General features: G+C 53.3%; 2 protein-coding genes across 11 annotated transcripts in view; one reads left to right on the top strand and one right to left on the bottom strand.

The window, feature by feature from the left end:
* Window positions 1-6,547, top strand: part of ZMYM3 (zinc finger MYM-type containing 3) — a 66,183-nt gene extending 59,636 nt beyond the window's left edge. For 9 of the 10 annotated variants that reach the window (XM_039487031.1, XM_039487030.1, XM_039487028.1 and 6 more), the window contains 4 exons: window positions 2,482-2,596; window positions 3,864-4,118; window positions 4,195-4,312; window positions 4,968-6,547. In XM_039487031.1, the coding sequence (XP_039342965.1) occupies window positions 2,482-2,596; window positions 3,864-4,118; window positions 4,195-4,312; window positions 4,968-5,166 (687 nt within the window). In that variant the 3' untranslated portion in view covers window positions 5,167-6,547. The remainder of the gene's footprint in view (window positions 1-2,481; window positions 2,597-3,863; window positions 4,119-4,194; window positions 4,313-4,967) is intronic. The other variant, XM_039487038.1, reaches the window with a different exon arrangement.
* A 1,943-nt stretch (window positions 6,548-8,490) lies between these two features.
* On the bottom strand, window positions 8,491-9,477 carry LOC120371398 (gap junction alpha-3 protein-like). The gene has a single exon (XM_039487077.1). The coding sequence runs from the start codon at window positions 9,475-9,477 to the stop codon at window positions 8,491-8,493; it is 987 nt and encodes a 328-aa protein (XP_039343011.1).
* Between the last annotated feature and the right edge of the window lie 9,453 nt (window positions 9,478-18,930).

The following is an 18,930-nucleotide window of genomic DNA, read 5'->3' as shown; positions in this document are numbered from 1 at the left end:
AGCATTTTTGTCAACTGGCCATTTTCAGGCAATTTGCCACCATTACTGCAGTCTCAGCCCTCCACGACAGCTGGGTTGTGCATTGAGGCTCTTGGGCCACATATCCACTTCCATGCAGTTGTTACAGTTTGTAAGGTTGCATCTTTCCCCCCTTTAAATGTTTCTCAGGACAGTTTACTATCCAACTCTTCACTCTTTGGACAGATTGGTCCATCTCCCTCCACTGGTCCTGGATTCCTTGCAGTGGTGGACACTTCCAGAGAATGTTTGTCAGGGCATTCCCTTCATCTGGCCCTTACAACCCAGGTCTGTTGTCACAGATGCTTCCCTGATGGGCTGGGGAGCGCATCTGGGGTTGCTGAAAGTTCAAAGTCTGTAGTGGGAACAGGGGCCTCACTGCATATCAATGTGCTGGAGCTTCAGGCCATCTACGATGCCTGTCACACTTTTTGGGACCGTATCAGGGCTCAGTGGTTCACGTACTAACAATACCACCGTGTTGTATTACGTGAACAGGCAAGGGGGAACATACTCCAAGGTATTCTGCCAAGAGGCAATCAGGCAGTAGCAGTTTTCCACTGAGGAGAGGATCACTCTGATAGATGACCACTTGCCCAGGGTGTAGAATCATCTTGCAGACTACCTCTGCAGGAATTTTTCCCTGAGTCATGAGTGGTTCCTGAAGACATGTGTCCTCTGGTTTATCTTTGCAGCTTGGGGCATTCTGGCGATCGACCTGTGCTAATGCCATCTGTTCTGTTCTAGAGGGGGCCTCAGTCCAGGCTCCCTGTCCGACGCTTTCCACCTTAGCTGACAGTCTCTTTTACCTGATCCCGATCCTCTCACAGGTCATCCTCAAGCTGAAGATGGATCAGGCCAAACTCATTCTCATGGTCCCAGCATGACCGAGGCAGTGCTGGTTCTCTGGCCTTCTCACACTGTCAGACCCCTTTCTCTCCATCCCAACCTACTCACTCAGAATCATGGCTGCACCTTGCATCCCAGGATTAGCTCCCTGCATGCCATGGCATGGCTGAACCAGCAGAAAGTGCGGTGTTCAGCCACTCTTCAACAGGTCCTGTTCAACAATAGAAGGCCCTCTACCAGAATGGCATATTCGGTGAAATTGAATGGTTTTCAGTGTGGTGGCTGAATTTCGCAGCCCAATCTAGGACATCTTGGAGTACTTGCTGCACCATCAGTCATTGGGTCTTGTGCTTAGCTCATTGAGAGTGCGTCTCGCAGCGATATCAGCATTTCATCCCCCCCATTCAGGGAACATTTGTCTTCTCCCGTGCCATGGTGGCAAAATTCTTATAAGGGCTTCTTTGTCTCCATGCTCTGGTCTGAGAGCCAGTTCTTCTTGGGACCATAATGCGGTCCTAGCAGCTTTGATGGGACCTCCATTCAAACCCCTGGCATCTTGTTCCTTTCTGCTTTTGTGTCAGGAGACTGAGTTCCTGGTAGTGATAATATCCACACGGAGAGTCTGTGAGTGGCAGGCTCTGATGGCAGAGCCTCCTTATATGCAGTTCTCCATGGACAAAGTGACTTTACGATCACACCCAGTGTTTTTGTCTGAAGTGGTTTCTCAGTTTTATTTGAAACAGGCAGGATATTTGCCTGTGTTCTTCCCGAACCTGCATTCACTTCTGGAGGAGCAGCATCTTCATCCATCAGATGTCAGACGATGTCTAGCCTTCTGTCTGGACACAACTAAACCGTTTTGTGCCTCGCCTCACCTGTTTGTGTCATATGCAGATCACATTAGGGGTCAGGTGCTCTCGTCATAGATGATTTCTAAATGGATAATGTCCTGTCTCAAGACTGCATATGAAATAGCTTTGGCTCTGCCTCCTCAGTGGGTGCGAGTGCATTCCATGAGAGCACAAGCAACATCAATAGCATTCCTCAGTGACATTGGTGTTGGATATTTGCAGCGCTGCTCCGTGGTTGTTGATACGTACCTTTAAAAACTATTATGCCATTACCATATCTTCCAGGGCAGATGCAAGTTTTGGTAGATGGTCCTGTGATCCTTGTGTACGTAGACTCCAAGCCCTGCCTCCCTGGGGGGGGTGGGGGGGGTGTTACTGCTTGGGAGCCTGCTAAGTGGGATACACAGCTGCATGTACTCGAAGAAGAAGAAATGGTTCCTTCCTGTCACTGGCTTTTCGAGATGTGATGCAGACATGTATTCTACAAGCCACCCTCCATCCCCTCTGCATCAGAGTCCAGTCTCTGGGTGTTCAGTGCGAAGGAACTGAGGCGGGGTAGGGCGCGGCCACCTTAGATAGCCGGGGCGGGAGTTTTGAGCATGAGGCACGAGTGCTGCCTTCTATGGGTAATGCTAGGCAAAATTCTCCAGGGCACGCACCAAGTGAAATACACGTCTGTATCACACTTCCAGTACAGAACAATTTCACCCTGTGCCCAACACTGCTGTCTCCCTTCACTGACCATGTGTTCTCTCCCTTCTAGTACCTGCTAGAGAACAACCGGATGGTGAATATCTTCACAGACCTTTACTACCTGACCTTCGTGCAGGAGCTGAACAAGTCCCTGAGTGGCTGGCAGCCCACACTCTTACCAAACAGTACGTGTCCCAGGGCCGCATGCTCCTTTATTAGCAGCCACTAAGGTCAAGCTCTCAGGCCTGGCTGGAGTTGGCCAAGCAGGGGCCACCTTTGCTGCCCCCCTCCCTCTCCCCCCCCCCCCCCCGATGCTTCCTGGGGAAGTTTGCCATGGGAGGCAAGTGGATTCTTGAATCCTCCTGAGGACACAGAGCCAGGCCTGCCCACTGTTCTTCCTGGAGGGGGGAGGCCACTGCCCCTGCTGCATCCTGGAGCCTCATGTAACCCCCTCCCAGGACACCACACCAGAGCTGGGCCAGGGATTGTCGGCAGTTGGGATTCAGCATCTTAGGCTGACTGAGGGTTGAGTCCAGGCTAGCAGGTGCTCGTGGAAACCACATTCTCTGTCCAGATACAACAGGGGACTCTCCATCCAGCCCCTTTGGACCAGGCTGCTGCTTTCCATAGCAGGGGAAGGCCCTGCCCCAGCCTTTGGGAAGCACTGTGTCACACCAGGGGGTTTATGAACCTTTGTCTGCTTCCCAACTCCCAGGCCAGGGGGTTTGTGACCTCCCTGGCTTCCTGGCATAATCCAAGCAGTAACAGCCATTCCAGGGCGCTCGGCCCCCAGTTAGACACATACATAAGGGCCGTGCTTTCCCTAGTGCTCGGCAGCCAGAGGGCGCCCCCATTTGGGCCCCAGGCTGGGTGCCCTTGTCTCCATGTACCCTGATAGCAGTCGAGCTAACTGACCCAGCCTCTTGCCTGCTAGGGGAGGCTCTTGGGCTGGAGCAGTTTGCCTTGGTTTTGCATGGGAGTTGCCTGATCCTGTCCTGCCTGCTGCTCTTTCTTTCCTTCTGATTGTACTAGCACATGCAGCTGTGCGTGACACTCAGTACCGGGGCGGGGGGCCCTTGGTTTGGTCTGCGGCTGGCTTGCACCAGTTTTGGTGTGGTGGGTTAACCTAGGTTGGGTCATGGCTGGGGAGGGTACAGTGGGACAGCTCCCATCCTGGTGTCAGCCGGTGCTGCAAGCATGGCTTCTCTGGCTATTCCACAGGGCAAGGTGTTGTCCTGCCACTGAGCCAAGCTCCCTCTGCCCAAGGCAGGGAGAGAGATCCAGGGGAGGACTCCAGTGCTCTGGCTGATGTTCCCCTGACACACCTGGCTGAAGCTGGGCCGGTGATGGCAGCCACATCCCCTCCAGTCTCCCTGCCAAGCCAGACCTTGCCAGGGAACCCGCAGCATGCCAGATGCGTGTGACCCAGCTTCTTCCGCTGTGTGCTTGCAGACACGATCTTCTCCCGTGTGGAGGAGGAGCATCTCTGGGAGTGTAAGCAGCTGGGGGTGTACTCCCCCTTTGTCCTCCTCAACACCCTCATGTTCTTCAACACCAAGTTCTTCGGCCTGCAGACTGCGGAGGAGCACATGCAGCTGTCCTTCACCAATGTGGTACGCCAGTCCCGCAAGTGCACTACCGCCCGGGGCACCACCAAGGTGGTGAGCATCCGCTACTACGCCCCCGTCCGGCAGAAAAAAGGGCGAGGTAGGGGCCTGCGCGTGTCTGTCTCCCCGCCCCCGCCCCACATGTGCACTGCTCTGACTTGGCCTCTCCTCTGCAGACAGCAGTTCTGGGAAGCGGAAGCGAGAGGAGGAGCTGCCGATCCTGGAGCAGCGGGAGAACAGGATGAACCCACTCCGGTGCCCAGTCAAGTTCTATGAATTCTATCTCTCCAAATGGTGAGTCTCCCAGGGAGAGGGAGCCACCGCCCATCTTCTGGGGCGTCCCCTGTTCTCCTGCAGCCCTGTGTGCCTAGTCTGGTCCCTCACCTGGCTGGAAGGACATTGCGGAGCGGCCCGAGGCTGCCCCTGACATGTGCTGCCTTTGCAAAGAGCTGTGTAGAGCACTGACTGCCAGGGTCCTGCCAGTGAAGCAGGAGGCCTGGAGAGCGCGTCTCCAGGGGTTGGTTTCTCACATCCCCAGGTCCCAGAGTGCTGTGATCACAGCCCCGGGGCTGAGTAACTTGTCTCAGTGGGCGCCGTCCCTCTCTCCCCTCGGATTGGCAGGAGGAGGTGGCTGTGGTGCTTCGGGACCCCCCACTCCTGCCTGCTACGAGCATGGTCCCAGGACACCTTGGGAGAGCAGCTCCAAGCCCGGCTCATGGGCCCTTCCCCGCAGGAGGACGAGCAGTGCCCTAAGTGCTAGTGCCTCCTTTACAGACCCTCAGACCAGTGGGCTCTAGGACTCTGTCTCCTGGGTGAATGGGGGGGCACCGGGGCTCACTGGGCCCCTGGGGGGCCTGCTGGGTTCCAGGTCAAGAGGGCTCGGTGGCTGAGGAGGCCAGGGCTTTCTGGCCTCTAGGGTGAGGTTCACTCTGCCCCTCTCTTGCCACAGTCCAGAGAGCCTGCGGAACCGGAACGACGTCTTCTACCTGCAGCCAGAGCGGTCGTGCATTGCAGAGTCGCCTCTCTGGTACTCGGTCATCCCCATGGACAGGAGCATGCTGGAGAGCATGCTGAATCGCATCCTGGCCGTCCGGGAGATCTACGAGGAGCACAGCCGGGGCAGCGGCCTGGAGGAGGATATGGACTGAGCGCAGGCCAAGGCTGGAGCATGGGCAGGCGGCACCCAGAGCCCGCTGGGCTGGGTCTGCTCTGGCCTGGGAAGGCGTCTCCCCTGCTCCTCCTATCTGGCCAGGGTTGCGGCATGTGAGTGTGGCATGGCATGGCATGGCATGGGGGTGTAATGCCGCTCCCAGCCCTGCAGACGTGGTAGCACTGTCCAGCTCAGTGCGTGTAGGACTCTGAACATCCCTGCCTGATGCTAGTAACATGCCGTCCCCCTCCCCCACCAGCCCCCTGGCACCCAGGCCCTACCTGTGCTCTGCCTGACTGGGGCAGTGTCCCACTTCCCCCACCTGTCTTCCCATGGGTGGAAATAGGGAGCCAGTCCCTCTCCCAGCCAGGAGCCCCAAAGGGCACTGGCCTGATGAGCCCTGCCTGTCCCCTCTCCCCAGGGCTGTTCTCAGTCTCCCCCTGCCTGGTGTAACATGAACGCCAGGCTGTGGGGCCATGGGGACAGGCTGGGCCCAGCAGCCCCTGAACCTACAGTCAGCTCCATGCCCAAGCAGCAGGAGTGGGGAAATGAGCCATGCTCAGCACGCAGGGCCCTGGGAGGAGCTGTGCCAGCCAGGGTAGCAGGACCATTCCCGGACGCTCACTCTGTGGGCTGGAGGGGGCTGCATTCCCAGAGGGGCCTGGCTGTACTGTCTCTGGCTCCTCATCATTCTCCTCAGCAGCAGCGCAGAGCTCACTGCCCAGGGGGCTCCTGGGATCTCCCTTCCCCAGCTCTGCATTAGCTGTGGCTTCACCCTGCATTGTGCACTCACAACAGCCACTGGGGGCCGTTGAAGGTCGGAATTCTGCATCAGGCATGGGAGCCCAGGGGCATCCTCGCTGCCAGAGCTGACGAGCATGGGTCCCTCCCTTCCTCCCTGCCCCCCAAGCTGCAGCGGAATGGACGGTGCCCCCGTTGCTAGCCTGACACTATCAGATGGAGGAGGTAGCCTCTGTGCCTGGACTCATTGCTGCTGGGCCTGTCTCCTCCAAGCCGGCATTAGACTGAGAATCCTGCTGGGCCACGCCAGGCCAGAACTTGCAAGCAGTGGAGGGGGGCCGCAGGCCGACGGGGGAGTGGAGCCCGCTTGGGTCTCTCCGCTCGCCTAGCCCCTGCCCCAGCTTTGCTGTTCCCTTCTGGCTCCCTCCCCTTGGTGTTTTGATTTTTTTTATCAGCTGTCAATGGGACTCGGCACTGTCTGTTGAGTCTGTATATATTGTTCTGGGACCTGGCCCGGGGCCCTCTGTCTCCATGTCAAGAGTGAGCCAGTCACCGGTCTTGTTGTAGTGCTAACGGGGCATTAGGCTAACCTTGTGTCTCTAGAAACCATTCATTTCAAATAAAGACGCAAAAACCTGCCGGCAGCTGCTGTCCTTAATCCACGGAAGGGCAGAGCAGGGCTGCCTCTGCTCCAGGGAGGAGGCTAGGGCCGCTGCCCCCTTGCCTGTCTCAAGGGCTCAGTCATCAGGGAGTTATGCTTGATCCCTGCCTCCTTGCCCCCGCCATCCATTCCAGGGTCTGTGACAGGTGTAGGACCAGGTCTGGCAGCTCACCCTACCCAGCAGCTGGGAGCTGTAATTCCCAGCATGGTCGACGTGCTAGCTCTGCCTGAGCTAGGGCCTAAACCTGTGTGGCCATGGTGGCCTGTCACTTCTGGCATTAGAATCTATGAACCGTGGTGGGAGCAGCCCTGGCCTGCATTGGGGGAGGGGGGAGGATGGCCTTCCTGCCTCCATCTCCTATGAGCTAAGCAGGAAGTGGCCAGGCTGTGCCCTTGAGGGTGTGAGGGTGCAACACAGCCTTCTCCAACCTGGCCAGTCCTGCGTGGGACCAGAGGAGAGTGTGGACAGGAGACAGCCAAGCAGCCCTAGGTCCAGGTTCACGGAGCCTCCCTGCAATGAGATGGACTTGATCTAGTGCTGGGGGGCTGAAATGAATGGTAGGCCCTGCAGGCGCCGTCTCTCCAGCTGCTGTCGGCCTTGGAAGAAGCTTCCTGGGCTAGCCCTGGTTCCAGCTGCAGTGGTGGTCCCTTCCCTGTGGCAATCATGGTAAAACCTGCAATGATCTCCCCGCCCACGTGCCCGTCCCAAGGCTAAGGCAAGTGACCAGAGAGGATGAGACAGAACTGCAAGCCAGAGGTCGCTTCCTTGTAATGTAGCCCAAGCCTGGATCCTTCTCTCCTTGTCCCCACAGCAAAGCCCAGGAATCCTGATGGCTGCAGGGAGGGGCCTCTCCCATTCAGTGCAGAGCAAGGGCCTGGATCCTTCTCAGGGAGAGCACAAAGACTCTGTCCAGCAGGAAGTTCCCTTCCTGCCCCTGCGCTGTGGCCCTGCACGCAGATACCCTGGGCAGGGGCAGAGAGAGGCACCTTAGGACTGAATTCCCCTCTCCTGTGCCTTGGCTGTGCACAATGTGCCTGCCCTTTACAGAGCTCACGTCATCTTGTTCCACTTTTCACAAGAGAGAGAATTCAGTCACATCCCAGCAAGGGGTGCCCAAATACAGGGTCCAGTGCAGCCTTGCCAGGAGCCCAACAGCTGTAGCTGCTGCTGAAACCTCAACATCACCTGAACATCACAGCTGCAGTCTTTGCTTTCGCACACGCCTTGATGGCTTGAGAGTCGCCCTGGCTGGGGCGTGGGGCTGGGGAGGGAGCCATGTGGCTAGGATGCAGCAGCAGTGGGGCCTAGGCCTTCCTGCTCGAAGCAGCACCATCTTCCCTGACAGGCTGTTACAGCAGCAGCCTGCAAAGAACATCCAGCTGGGCCCCAGGTGCGTGGCAAAGGCTATGTCCACTCCCATTCTCCTTGCTAGGGCCTGGAAGGTCTCTTGGCCCTGAGCAGCCACCTACTGTGAGTCTGCTGGGGCCTTCCTAAGCTCTATTACTGCCCAGGAGCGGAGGTCAGGCTGGGGGGAGAGCGGAGGCGACTCTCCACCCAGAAAAGGGGAAACACCAGTGTCACCTGCATCCTATCAAGTATAGAGCATTTACCCCCGTTGGCTCCCGGCCCACACCCTGCCTCCTGCCCCTGACAGCCACAAGGCTGCTGTAGAGCCACTGAGGGGAGAGGGCTTGAGTTGTGCACGTCTGGCCCAGGCTTCAGACTCCTGGACACGTGTCTGTATTATGGGCCCAGTATTTCCATGGTGGGGACAACAAGGCATCCATGGAAACACAACAGGCTCCCGAGCTGAGCTGTGCTTCCCGTGATGCAGCCTCGTGGTAACGGTGCTTGTCTGGTACAAGAGCCCCCTTCCCCTGCCCATCAGCCCTGGGCCAGTCCAGGGCTGGGCCGCCTCATTAAACAGCCAAGTCACTGGGTCTCAGCTTAGTGCAGGACTTACTGGACCTGCTGCCCTGCTGCAACGGTTCTTCCATGACCAGGCCCTGGTTGCCTGTCTCGCGGCTGCTCCGTGCTGCACGGCTGTCCCCGCCCGCTGAGGGAGCAGCTTGGCTGGCGTAAGGCTGCAATGGAAGGCTGGGGTCAGCGGCATGGGGAAGGCTGTAGGGTGCAGGACAGTGGGGAATGTGGTGGTCGCTTGTTTCTCTGGGAGCGTTGGAGCTGGCCTGGGGGTTGGGTGCCCGACAGTGGTCGGCTGCCAGCCTCTGCCTGCACTTGGTGAAGCTCAGGTGGTACATTTCTATCAGGTTGAGGAGCAGAGACAGGCAGGCCACCCCCGTCATGAAGAGGATAAAGATGGTCTTCTCGGTGGGCCGGGCTATGTAACAGTTGACCGTGTTGGGGCAGGGCCAGCGTTTGCACGTGTAGAGGGGCTTTAGTTCGAACCCATACAGTGCGTACTGGCCCACAATGAAGCTCACCTCAAAGAGCATCTTAAAGACAATGTTGCAAATATACGTCCTCAGAATGGCCCCCCGCAGGCGGATTTTGCCACGAACATCTTTGATGGAAGGTTTATGCTGCACCAGGGGTTCCTGCTGGCCCCCCCAAATCTCCTCTCGCTGCTGCTCCTTCTCCGCCATGCGCACCAGATGCAGGATGTGGCCCAGGTAGACAAGGCTGGGGGTGGAGACGAAGATGATCTGCAGCACCCAGAAGCGGATGTGGGAGATGGGGAAGGTTTCGTCATAACAGACGTTCTGGCAGCCTGGCTGCTTGGTGTCGCAGGAGAAGCCCGACTCTTCATCCCCCCAGACTTTCTCGGCAGCTGCCCCCAAGACAAGGATACGGAAAATGAACAGGACAGTGAGCCAGACCTTCCCCACCACCGTGGAGTGCTCCTGAGCACTCTCCAGAAGCCTCCCCAGCAGGTTCCAGTCACCCATGAGTGCAAATACCGGCTCATCCTAAAAGAGAGGAACACGCCCAGATGTCGGCATCCCAGAGACTCCGGCACCCTGCACTGCTCCAGACCTGTGAGAAGCTGGCATGGGGGCACCCTGCACTGGGCACGTCCCTACGGCAGAGCCCTCCACAGTTCCCACTGCACACACCGGCATCTGGAGCTTCCTCCCTGGGGTCCCAGAACAGCAATGCCTGAATAGCCAGATACAGCTCACAGCCATGCTTGTCGTTTGCTGCCAGGGATGTGTTTGTAAAAGCCATGTGCCTGACTTGAGAGCAAAGCCCGGGCAGGGAGCGGGTTAACCTGAGGCTACCTGAGCCCATCAGCTGCCTGTGGCTGCAAAATCCCTCCAGGATTAACCCGTTTGGCCCCAGTATCCCGCTTTAAGAGCACTGATTGCTGGGGACTGGCTGCACTGACAGCACTGGGCTGCAGCCCTTTCACTGCTGGAGAGGTGGCCCCAGGTTCAGCATGGCTCAGCTCTGTTCCTAGCTCTGCAGCAGCCTCTCAGGGCAGCTGGAAATCAGTGGCCTCTTGAACAGAACAGCTGAGCAGGTGGCTGGGTAGTATGGGGGAGCCTACACTGCGCTTCCTCTTCGAGGGGTTAACTCAGGTTGAAAGCTCCAAGGCTAGAGTTCAAGGCAAAGCCATTTTGCTCAAGCCCTTTACCTGGGGCTCGCAAAACGCTGCACCGGGAGCTTGTCCTGCACCACAGGCAGCTGAGGCCGACGTCCAGCCCAAAGCTGCTCCCCCTGCGGCCAGGGCCACAGGAGGGCGAGGCTGGGGCGCAGGGCCGGGGTTTCTCCCACAGACCAATGGAGGGCAGGGTCGGGGCCCATCTGTGCACATTGGAGCAGACACCAGTGCCTAGTGCATTTGGCAGCTGCCATGAGACCACAGGCCAGGCAAAAGGCAAAGAAAGCCCCTCACCGTTTGCAGATCCTGTGGCTGTGGAGGCAACTCAGCTGCCCTGTGCCTCTTGGGTAGTAGATCCCCGCAGCCGCAGCAGGAGGTGTCCCAGCACCTCTTCCGGGGGCAGAGGTGTCCGGCTGGTCTCTGGCAAGGGGCAGGCGTGCGAGTCTGTCTGTCTGCCCAGCATGTTGGAGCAGGCGCTTCGTGGCTGTCACCGTGACTGACAGTGGAAACAACCACTGGGAAATCTTTTTACCTCTTTATTTTTGGCTTGAGCACGTTTCTAAATATAATCCCTACTGCAGGGAAGGGTGTAGGGGCAGCAAGGGGGGAGAGCTCTCTGTGACTGAGCCCAAGCAATTCACTGGCTCTGGACGCCTCAATGCCATTGAAGGGTCGTTTTCCTGACCGACCTGCTCCATGCGCTGCTGGGCCTGGGGGCCTCTGCAAACGCCCTGGCTCTGACGCCGTCCTCAGATGGTGCCTTGGGCTCCTCCATGTGGCTGCCCGGTGCCCAAGGATGGAAAACTCTGCCTGAATTTGGGGGGAGCATGCCCCAGCGTGCGGGGGCAGCCAGTGCAGCCCCTGGCACATCCCCGCTCACCTGGCCAGCTGGGGTGCACTCCGGTCAGAGCCCTGTGCTGCAGCTGCACGACAAAGCTCAGCGGACCAGGGCCCCCTGAGATCCTGCACAGGGAGGGGTGGAAGCTTGCAAAGCCCTCGCTGCAGTGGGGGCAGGGCACGCAGTGTAGCCATGCCCCCTTGTTAATATTTATAGTGTAGAGGTGGAGTTAGCTGCCCCTCCCCCCCAGTTTGTAGAAGCTCAGAGGGCAGGGGACTGGGCGGATGGGGTTCCACGGCTCAGCCTACCCAGTGAGATCTATGAAACACCAGACTTGTCCCCAGCTCAAACCCTGTTCTAGGCCAGCTGTGGGATGGCCCCCTCTGCCTGTCCCAGGGCACAGCCTGCCCAGTGAGATCTATGAGATCAGCTGTCCTGGGCCAGCTGTGGGATGGCCCCGTCTGCCTGTCCCAGGGCACAGCCTGCCCAGTGAGATCTATGAGATCAGCTGTCCTGGGCCAGCTGGGGGATGGCCCACTCTGCCTGTCCCAGGGTACAGCCTGCCCAGTGAGATCTATGAGATCAGCTGTCCTGGGCCAGCTGTGGGATGGCCCCCTCTGCCTGTCCCAGGGTACAGCCTGCCCAGTGAGATCTATGAGATCAGCTGTCCTGGGCCAGCTGTGGGATGGCCCATTCTGCCTGTCCCAGGGCACAGCCTGCCCAGTGAGATCTATGAGATCAGCTGTCCTGGGCCAGCTGTGGGATGGCCCACTCTGCCTGTCCCAGGGCACAGCCTGCCCAGTGAGATCTATGAGATCAGCTGTCCTGGGCCAGCTGTGGGATGGCCCCGTCTGCCTGTCCCAGGGCACAGCCTGGCTACGTGCCCACACGTTGCACCTCCAGCAGCAGGGACACCAAGTCCAGGCACCAGGGACACCTCCTGCAGTGACTGTTCTGACCCAGGGCAGAGCAGGTCCCTGACTGCTGGCTAATAGCCACTGATGGACCTGTCCTCCAGGAACGTCTCTCATTTCTTTTGTGAACCAGTTATAGTTTTGGCCTGCTCAATATCCCCTGGCAACAAGTTCCTACATTGACTGTGTATCGTGTGAAGAAATACTTCCTTGTGTAGTTTTAAGCCTGCTGCCTAGTAATTTCATTGGGTGCCCCCTGGTTCTTGTGTTATGAGAAGGGGTAAATAACACTTCCTCATTCACTTTCTCCACACCAGTCATGATTTTATAGACATCTATCAACTCGACCCTTAGTCGTCTCTTTTCTGAGAGACAGTCCCAGGCTTTTTAATCTCTCCTCATACGGAAGCTGTTCCATACCCCTAATCATTTTTGTTGCTCTTCTCTGTACCTTTTCTAATTTTAATATATATATTTTTTTAGATGGGGCGACCGGATGTGGGTGTACCATGGATTTATATAGTGGCAATATGATTTTTACTGTCTTACTAGCTATCCCTTTCCATTGGTTCCTAACATTCTGTTCACTTTTTTGATTGCCGATGCGCATTGAATGGATGTTTTCAGAGAACTATCCACAATGACTCCAAGATCTCTTTCTTGAGCGGTAACAGCTTATTTAGACCTCATCATTTTGTATGGATAGTTAGGGTTATGTTTTTCACTCTACATCACTTTGCACTTATCAACATTGAATTTCATCTGCCATTTTGTTGCCCAGTCAACCAGCTTTGTGAGATCCCTTGGTAACTCTTTGCAATCTGCTTTGGACTTAACTATCTCGAGTAAGAAGGAATTTCCCCCAGGTCAGGCTGGCAGGGACCTTGGGTTGTTTGCCTTCCTCTGCAGCCTCGGGGGAGGTTTCTCTGGGTCTGTGTCACTGACTCATTTCCCTGCCATTGCTGGGGCCTCAGGCACTTCCCCCCACCACCACCTCCTCGATCTCTGCCTGTGGGCTGACTGCAGCTGCTGGGTGGGGCCGGTGTAACTGCAAAAACTGCAGCAGGTGTAGTGTATTAAACTGCTCTCCATAGGAATGTGCTACTGGTAGCAGTTACTGAAGGCCTAGGTTGCATTTCCCTCCTTTGTTTATGAGACAGTCATGGGAGACGGTATTAAAAACTTTAGTAAAGGCAAGATAGACCACATCTACCGCTTCCCCCATCCACAAGGCTTGTTACCCTGTCAAAGAAAGCTACCAGGTTGGCTTAACACAATTTGTTCTTGACAAATTCATGCTGACTGTTACTTATCACCTTATTTTCTTCTAGATGTTTGCAAATTGATTGCTTAATTGTTTGCTCCATTATCCTTCCGGGTACAGAAGTTAAGCTGACTGGTCTGTAATTCCCTGGGTTGTCCTTATTTCCCTTTTTATAGATGGGCACTAGATTTGCCCTTTTCCGGTCTTCTGGAATCTCTCCCGTTGTCCATGACTTTTCAAAGATAATTGCTAATGGCTCAGATATCTCCTCAGTCAGCTCCTTGAGTATTCTAGGACACGTTTCATCAGGCCTTGGTGACTTGAAGACATCTAATTTGTCTAAGTAATTTTTAACTCGTTCTTTTCCTATTTTTGCCTCTAGTCCTACCTCATTTTCACTGACATTCACTATGTTAGGCATCCTGTTGCCACCAACCTTCTTGGAGAAAACCGAAACAAAGAAGTCATTAAGCACCTCTGCCATTTCCACATTTTCTGTTATTGTTTTTCCCCTTGTTGAATAATGGGCCTACCCTGTCCTTGGTCTTCCTCTTGCTTCTAATGTATTTGCAGAATGTTTTCTTGTTTACCCCCCAGCCTGGGTGGAAATGGGGGGGGCACACAGGGTGTTAAGGGGCACCTTACGTGGGCCAGGGCCAACTGTTCCGCCTTTCTGTGGAGTTCTGCTGCAGCCTTCACCACGACCAGCTCCACTCCACCAGCTGTGCCGCTCCTCCAGCCGACCCGTGAGCTGCTCCAGCTGTCCCCGCACACCGCTCCACTCCGCTCACTGTTCCATGGGCTGCTCCAACATGCTGCAAACTGCTCCGCTCTGCCAGCCGCTTAGCGATAGATCTTCAGGCTCCCCCACTAGTTAACACCGCACTCAGTGATCTCAGCTCAGTAAGCTTAGCTCTTTTAGTGATTTCAGCTTGTAGTAGGGCAGCCCCAGTGCTGGTGCACCATTGGCCCAATGTGAATTCAGCTCAGCAGCCTCTAGATTGACTCCTAATGGAATCAAAATTAGCTCTGCTCTTCAACAGTGGAGAGAGGAAGATGTGCAATTGGTGTTCAAGACCCTCAAAAGGGGCCTATACTATCAGGTACACACACCAGTCCCCAACCTCTCTCAATTCACTGGGTTTTGGCACCCATGTCCCTTGTCTAGCAAGTGCTACTTAATTGATGTTGAGACATCTCTGTCATAAAGCAGTCTCATAGTTCCTCATTCACATAATCAGGGTGACAACACTTTATTTCTCCTGCCCCAATAATAAAGAAATTGGGGATCCCAGAGCTGTCAAAATAACCATCCCAGGCTGCCATGGGTTATCCTAGGTGGGGTGGGTGTGCCAATGCAAATACCTGAAATTCCTTTCCACACTCCCCATAATTCACCACCAGATGTCAGGGTAGAGCTTATCCTAACTCTGCTTACATCCTCCCCCCAGCCGAGAATTTGTCGTGCCGACAAATCACATTCCCTACTATACCAACTCACTGGTCCCCTCCAAAGGGCCTCAGATAGCCCACTTTAGCTTCCACAAACCTGTGTTCTAAATGTATTGGCTCCTCACTAGTCACCCCAGGTGCATTGTAAGTTAACCGTTTCACTGGTCTTATTACCCTGTCTCGCCTATTGAGAATCTCTGTTGCTGTGGTAGGGGGGACATCCTCTTGAGTGATGGATGGAGCGGTTTCCTGTGAGTTCCCCTCGGCTACTGGCATAGGCCCCTGCATTTCTAGTTCTAACAGTGGAGGGTCGAAGGTGCTCAGGACATCCTCCATCTATATTTCGCCACTGTCCAATAACCTGTGTATGTCATCACACGGGGGTCCCACCAGTGGCTCAGGAGTGTCAGGAATGGGCCTAAATACTTCTGCCATGGGGTTTAGGGTGGAAGAGGAGGTGCTCTCTTTTGAGTCAGCTGATCGAGACTGAAATCTTGTCTTCATCCCAGGATACACCATGGTTGTGTCTTCCTCCTCAGACTCACTCTCAGATGTGCTGAGTAGGGGTAGGTTAGCTGCAGGGGGCCGGCTGTCCACGTTGGAAGGCGGCTTTGGTACAGCACCTTCATTCTGCCCAGTTGCCCTGTTGTGGCCCATCTCATAAGGGGTGCCTACCAATTCCCCCACAGGGAGCAAAAGGTTTCTATGCACGATCTTTGCCTGCCCTGGACCCTCTTCAGGTTTGATCTTGTAGATTGGCAGGTCTCCTAGCTTTTCCATCACCAAGTAAGGTATTGCCTTCCATCTGTCAGCTATCTTGTGTTTGCCAGCAATACCCAAATTTCGCAGCAGGACTCTGTCCCCTGGCTGGAGCTCTTGCAGACGTACCCTAGCATCATATCGATGTTTGTTGCGGTCTGCGTTCTTCTGAGCTGCAGATGTAGCTAAGTGATAAGCATCCCACAGCTTTTCTCGTAGTCGGGATACATATTTATGTCTCTAGCTAGATTGATCTCGTTTGGCACCTTGACCTTTCTAATTTTGCCCCCACAGACCTGTGTTATTTGTTTATATTCATCCTTTGTAATTTGACCGAGTTCACTGCTCTACAGCCAAAATGCTTCTGAAATAAATGTAGTCAAACTTTACTAATTCTGGGTCACTGAGAACGAAAATGATGCTTAAAATTGTTGATTGGCTCTAGTTTTCAAGTTATGCTATTGGATCAGTATATATGACCCTTGACTTGGGAATAGCAGAGGATAAGTGAGTTATAAAGGGAAGGGATCTCAATTTAAACCAGAAATGACTAAAATACATCTTTGACTGGATCTATGAATAAATCTATGACTGGGTTTGGACAGTACTTGCTTTTTAGGCAAAACAATGAATGGTGCAATCTGAAGCTGGTATTGCGTCATACATGATATGAATTGCATCATGTTATTCCTAGAAGTCATGGATGATGCAATCATAATGAAGCTTACATCACTCTGCTGAACAAATTGCCCTATATCAGCTCTAGAAATCATACAGAGTCGTGCTCTCTTATTTGTCAGTGTTTGATTTTGCAAAGGGACACATTTCTGTTTAGCCAAAGTGAGCAGAGATGCCTCATACTTGTGTGAACAGTGCAGATAACTTCTGCTATGTTTGTGGTGAAGTGACTTTTGCATCACAAAAGCGCAGTATAACCACTATGGTTAAGAAAGCCTATCACCTTTATTTTGGCTGCAAAATTGGAGATCAGGACAAGAGGTGGGCCCCACACATATGCTGCAACACTTGTGCAACAAATCTTCGCCAGTGGTTGAACAGGAAAAGGAAATCTATGCCTTTTGCAGTGCCAATGATTTGGAGCGAGCCAACAGATCATACCAGCAATTGTTACTTCTGCATGGTGCCTCCAGTTGGGAAAGGTGTGTCAAAGAAGAAAAAGTGGACTGTGCATTATCCAAACATTCCATCAGCTATACGCCCAGTACCCCACGGAGAAGAACTGCCGGTTCCTGATGCACCAGAATCATTCTCACTTGAGTCAGACGAGGAAGAGGATGAAACTTCTGGTCCTGAACCATCAATGTCACAGGGCCCACATTTTCTCCCATCCTCCTCCTCTGAACCACACCTCATAGCACAAGGTGAACTGAATGACCTTGTCAGGGATTTGGAACTACCCAAGAGTAAGGCAGAGCTGTTGGGCTCCAGACTACAGCAGTGGAATCTCCTGGCAGGTGATGTTAGGGTTTCCATGTTCCATGACCGTCAAAAGGATCTTGTCCCATTCTTCTTCATGGAAGGTGATCTTGTAGCCTGCAACAACATCGATGGTGTGATGGCAGCCCTCAACATCGTTCACGATCCAGATGAGTGGAGACTGTTCATTGATTCATCGAAGACGAGTCTTAAAGCTGTTTTACTGCATAATGGCAATGTTTTGCCATCAATTCCAGTTGGTCATGCAGTCCATATGAAGGAAACCTATGACAACATGAAACAACTGTTTGAGGTGCATAAACTATGACCAACATCAGTGGCAGCTTTGTGGCGATTTGAAGGTTGTTGCCCTCTTGCTTGGTCTGCAGACTGGATACACAAAGTACTGCTGTTTTCTCTGTGAATGGGATAGTCATGCAAGAGATTCCCACTACATCAAGAAAGATTGGCCACTCCGACAGTCATTGGAGCCTGGGAGGAAAAGTGTTCAGCATCCACCACTTGTTGAATCAAGGAAGATTTTGTTACCACCCTTACACATCAAGCTGGGTCTGATGAAGAACTTTGTCAAGGCCATTGACAAAACACAAGCAGCTTTCAAGTACCTCTGTGGAAAATTTCCAAGGTTAAGTGAAGCTAAGATAAAGGCAGGTGTCTTTGTTGGTCCTCAGATTCGTGAACTTCTTCGAGATGATGCATTTGACCATGCACTGCGTGGCAAGGAAAAGACGGCATGGAAAGCCTTCCAGTTAGTGGCAATAAATTTTCTCGGAAACAACAAGGCAGACAACTACAGGTTGTTGGTGGAAAACCTCCTCAAGGCATACAAAAGCCTTGGTTGCAACATGTCACTAAAGAGACATTTTTTGCACTCTCATCTAGATTTTTTTCCACCGAACTGCGGAGCAGTGAGCGACGAGCACGGCGAGCGATTTCACCAGGACATTGCAACAATGGAGAACCGCTATCAGGGCAAATGGAGCCCATCAATGCTTGCAGACTATTGCTGGACAGTGACAAGAGATGCTCCATTTAATGAATACAAGAGACAAGCCAAGAAGCGCCAAGTAGACACTGAATAGGACTAAACTATGTACATAATAGTTTTTTGCCTTTTGTTTCATAATAAATTTTATTTATATAACCCTTTTGCTGATTTTTAAAGTGTTACATAAACAGGACAGGTGAAATATTATCATGTAAAGCAACCATAAACACATGAAAAGACCTAGGTTTACAATTTATTATTAAAACTCTACTATCTACACAATATACATAGACATAAAATGTAAAAACTTACATAACTTAGAAACAGTAGCCAGTTGTTTTAATTGTCATATTTGAATTCAGCACATCAAAATACATAATAAATAGCACATTTTATCTCTGAAGCAGACGACTTCTCAAAAATTGTAGACCAGTGGTTTCCACTTTTTGTAGAACTCTTTTGATTTTTAGATCATGGAAGATCTGGTTAATCCAGGGTGGTCTCTTGCCATACTTCCTGTCTTTCCTATGCAGTGGGATAGTTTGTTCTTGTGCCCTTAATAATGTCTCTGAAAAACTGCCAATGGTCTTCAATTGTTTTTCCCCTTAGACTTGCTTCCCTGGGATCTTACCTACCAACTCCCTGCGTTTGCTAAAGTCGCCTTCTTGAAATCCATTGTCTTTATTGTGCTGTTTTCCCTCCTACCATTCCCTCGAACAGTGGTTCCCAAACTGGGGTTTGCGAAATGTTACAGGGGGTTCTCAGGAAAAAATTTCCTAATGGCGGCCAGAGCTGTCCCTAGGTACCCCGGGCAGCATGGGGCCAGCAGCCCAGAGCCCCCTGGACTTCCAAGAGCTAAGCAGATCAAAGCAAGCTAGGGTGACCAGATGTCCCGATTTTATAGGGACAGTCCCGATTTTGGTTTTTTTTTCTTATATAGGCTCCTATTTCCTGCCCCCCAATTTTTCACATTTGCTGTCTGGTCACCCTAAAGCAAGTATATCTATCACACTGTGGAGATTTAAACTTCAAGAATCCCTATAAGAAATGAAAAGGGAGGTGGATGTTTTTTGCTGTTTTTTTTTAAATTAACTAGGCAGCTAGTATTGTTTTAAAATTTATTA

This window comes from Mauremys reevesii, linkage group 9, assembly GCF_016161935.1.
Source record: "Mauremys reevesii isolate NIE-2019 linkage group 9, ASM1616193v1, whole genome shotgun sequence".
Lineage (NCBI taxonomy): Eukaryota > Metazoa > Chordata > Testudines > Geoemydidae > Mauremys > Mauremys reevesii.
This window is presented reverse-complemented; position numbering and strand designations above follow the sequence as displayed.

Bases quoted from the DNA above. Each gene is read 5' to 3' on its own strand.
- LOC120371398 (XM_039487077.1), bottom strand. From the start codon at position 9,477: ATGGGTGACTGGAACCTGCTGGGGAGGCTTCTGGAGAGTGCTCAGGAG.